This window comes from Chenopodium album, chromosome 24 (assembly GCF_948465745.1).
Source record: "Chenopodium album chromosome 24, dcCheAlbu1.1, whole genome shotgun sequence".
In the NCBI taxonomy this organism is placed as follows: Eukaryota; Viridiplantae; Streptophyta; class Magnoliopsida; order Caryophyllales; family Amaranthaceae; genus Chenopodium; species Chenopodium album.
The window spans coordinates 35550925-35554996 of NC_137857.1; the positions used below are offsets into that span (position 1 = coordinate 35550925).

A 4072-nucleotide genomic window follows, 5' to 3' on the forward strand; every position below is an offset into this window, starting at 1 on the left:
TAACTAACCAACTAATAAAAGTTTTTAAGACAAACAATACCACCACCGTCACCAAAACCCCAAACTACCCCCTCACACTAAAACACAACCATCAAAAACTCTCACAAAAATCACAAGGGCATTTTAGTCATTTTCCCAAAAAATCCCACCAACTAGATCACGTGTCACCTTTCCATTTCATACAATTAAATTTTTATTTCCATCATATAAAAATGTAGTGGACTGTAATCTTCTTTCTCCCTTTCATTTTCTCTCTCTTTTTATCATTTTCTCTCTCCTCCAAAAAAAAAAACCAAATGTCAGAAACCAAAACCAAAACCCCAAAAAACCCCTTCACAACTTCTTCATCATCTTCTTCTTCTTCTTCATCTGTTCTCATCACCAAAGAAAAAATGGCAACTGAACTTCCAGAATATTTCAAATGCCCCATTTCTCTTGATATAATGTCCGACCCGGTTATCCTCTCTTCGGGTCACACCTTTGATCGGAGCTCCATTCAACAATGGATTGACTCCGGTCACCGTACTTGTCCAATTACCAAACTACCCCTCCCTGACCCACCTTCCCTCATCCCTAACCACGCCCTTCGCAGCCTCATTTCCAACTACACACCCACCCAACTCACCCCAACTCGCCCCGACTCGGATGGGTCCGGGTCTGGGTCTGGCTCGCTGAGTCAACTCGGTGCTCTCATCTCGACGCTTAACTCGAGGGGTTCGACGGTTGAGGAGAAGGTTGACTCGCTGGTGAGGTTGACGGGGTTGTCGAAGGCTAACCCGGGGTTCCGAGCGCGGCTCACTGAGTCGGGCGCAGTGTCTGCGGTTTTGAGGTGTGTTGACTCGGGTAATGACCCGGGGTTGCAGGAGAAGGCGTTGTTGCTGCTGTTGAATTTGAGTTTGGAGTCGGATGATAACAAGGTGGGGTTGGTGGCGGAGGGGGCGGTGGCGAGGGTGGTTAATGCTTTGGGGAGCACCGCTGCTGCAGTCGCGGCAACGGTGCTCACCAGCCTCGCTGTGGTGGAGGTGAACAAGGCGACCATCGGGGCTCACCCCGGTGCGGTGAGGTGCCTTGTTCACCTCCTCCACACGGGGAGAGGAAGAGAGAGGAAAGAGGCTGCGACCGCCCTCTTTACTCTCTCTTCCTTCCCCGAGAACCGTCGCAGGACGGTTGACTGCGGGGCAGTCCCGATTTTGATCAGAATGGCAAAATTGGGACTCGAGCGAGCAATCGAGGTGTTAGGATTGCTCGCTAAGTGTAAAGAAGGGAGGGAAGAGATAGTGAAATGTGATGGGGTTGTAGAGATTTTGGTACATTATGTGAAAAATGGGAGTTTAAGGGGGATTCAATATGGATTGTTGACATTGAATTTGATTTGTTGTAGTAGTGATAGAGTGAAGAAACAAGTTAAAAATCAAGGAGTTTTGGAGATTTGTTATGGGTTAATTCAAGATGATAATGAGAAGATTCATAGGGTTGCTTCCAATTTGGCTAAAGTTTTGCAAGAGAATTAGCAAGAGCAAAGATAATTTGAGGTGACATGATTTGGGGTTGTTATTGGGTCAACAAATTGTACCCTTTTGAGAATTGAGATACATCAAATGTTGGTTTAATTTTTATACTAGTTCTTTTTGTTGTACAAAAGAGAAAAAGAATAGAAGGGTTTTTTTTTTTTTTTCAATTTTGTTGTTGAATCAATCCTCAATGTACATTATATTAATAAACAATATGGATAAAGAAGGCTTCTTTGATTTTTTGCATTTTATTACATTATTAAAGTACAACCTTGTTGCAATCACTTCCTCCAAAGCAGCAATTTTCATTATACACTAGAGTGGAGCCAGCGAGCCAGGTACAACCGGATATATAATGAACTCTCTTCAGAGTCGTACAGTACAGTCATAGGTTTTAGCTTAGTTATAAATGGGAATCAGTTTCATCATCAATTCATTATTACTTGTCAAAAAAAAAAAAAAAAATCAATTCATTATTACAGGCTTACAGCACTAATATAATTGAGGTTCTAATAGTGGAATTATATTCAGTTTCTTGCTTAAATGATCATAACATGGTGGGGGGAGCAATTAACTATATTTGTTAAACTTAATGATAAAATTAGCAAACTTAAGCAGAGTGTATTCCAATCTAATCTTTCATGAGTGTTTTTAAGGCATTTGGAATTTGGATTGTAGTTAAATGGATGGATATTATTGTTTAATATTGACAGTTTCTTTGTTGATTCTAGTGCGGTTTTTCATTTGTTTTGAGTAACAAAGAAAAAAAGAAAAGAAAAAAAAGGGTAGGAATATGCTTTGGATAAGAAAATTGATGATTCACAAAAAGTGGGTTCATGACAATTGACAACATATTGGGCTAATTCCTACTCGTACTCCTAAAGATGGGCACGGGCCGTGCCCGTGCCGCCGCGGGCCGTGCCTGGCCGTGCCGGGGTGGTGCCCGTGCCGTGCCGTGCCGTGCCGGCTCCGCGGCGTGCCGTGCCGTGCCGTGCCTGGGATTGGCACACCCCAGCCCACGGCACGGCACGGCCCACGTGCCTAGCGGGCCGTGCCGTGCCGGGCCGCGGGCCAAACCGTGCCGTTTTTAATTTTTTTTTTTTTTTTTTTTTTTTTCTTAAAAAAAAAAAATAAATGTTAAAAAAAACGAATTAAAAACAAAAATGCATATAATAAAAAAAAAATACTACGTGCCTGGCCGTGCCGGGCCGTGCCTAGCCGTGCCTGGCCGTGCCGGGCCGTGCCACGTGCCGTGCCGGCGGGTCGTGCCGGCGTGCCGGCCCACGTGCCGGCCACCGTGCCGTCCGCCGTGCCACGGGCCGTGCCCGTGCCGGTCCCAAAAAAGTTGTTCACGGCACGGCCCACGGCACGCCGGCGTGCCGCCGTGCCGTGCCGTGCCGGCCACCGTGCCCGTGCCGGGCCGTGCCGGAGTCGTGCCGGGCCCGTGCCGCCCGCGTGCCGGCACGGCCCGTGCCCATCTTTGCGTACTCCTATCAAAGTGACTGCCTATAATCTCCAAGACATAAGGTTCTTGAGAATTGATTTTTCTAAAGATGAAATCGTTGATTTCACATAATTAGACGTATAAGACAATATTTTTCTCTTCTAATTTGCGTGAGGGTTATACATTTGTTTTTGTCGAAACATAACTAGAACCTGTTTACGTTAGTATTACGTAGTTGGTTATAAACACTATGAACCACAATAATTAGATTAATTGATTTGATATTCAAAACACTTGATCAATCAATCTATTTGACTTGTCAATGGAAAAAAAATTAATTTTTTTTTTTTTAAAAAAAAAACACCACTCAAGTAGCTAGTAGTTTTCATGTATTTGGACTCTTATGAACCCAATAAATGGCAGGAGTAGCTAGGTCCAATAAATTTGGACAATTAATAGGATATTTTGGATCATACAAAATTGTTATGAATTACAATCTTAATCAACTAATTAATGGTCCCAAAAGGAATCAGTTGAATATCTTTTAATACAGTTACAAGCATAACCCCTTTCGTTTCAATTTGGTAGACACATTTGAAAACTATAAAATTTCAAATAAAGCGATAGAGTTAAAAGAAAAACAAACACTTAAAATTTTGTTTAACTCATCTTAATGTATATAGTTTACTATACTCTTACTTTGTTTTAACTTTTTATACATAATTGAAAATACTCACAATTAAATACGAAGGATTACATAAATATTGAACATCGAGTAAAATACGAGTTTATATTATAACGGATGGAGAATTTTAATCATTTTATTTGATCCTACAAAAATATTTGAAGGGGTGAGTGATTCTTTTGTAGTCATGCTAATGAACATCACAAGTGGCAAAATTAAAGCCAAGTAAGCTCCCCCTTTTCACCTCAAAAAATAGTTTTAGATGTGACATCACAATCCAAAAATCTCTAAAAAAAATAGCAAAATTTTCGTGTACAAATTTGTCATTTGGTTTGACTCCAGTTTGTGGGGTCATATATAAATGCTAAGTTAGGCCAACTTGATGAAACTGCTAAGAAAGAGGCATCAAATTTAGGGTCCTACAAAATGAAT

General features: G+C 41.7%; 1 protein-coding gene across 1 annotated transcript; it reads left to right on the forward strand.

Annotated features, from left to right (window-relative positions):
* Positions 1-272: 272 nt before the first annotated feature.
* On the forward strand, positions 273-1748 carry LOC145611682 (U-box domain-containing protein 8-like). The gene has a single exon (XM_081667031.1). The coding sequence runs from the start codon at positions 297-299 to the stop codon at positions 1509-1511; it is 1215 nt and encodes a 404-aa protein (XP_081523157.1). The 5' UTR covers positions 273-296; the 3' UTR covers positions 1512-1748.
* Positions 1749-4072: the final 2324 nt, after the last annotated feature.

Bases quoted from the DNA above. Each gene is read 5' to 3' on its own strand.
- LOC145611682 (XM_081667031.1), top strand. From the start codon at position 297: ATGTCAGAAACCAAAACCAAAACCCCAAAAAACCCCTTCACAACTTCT.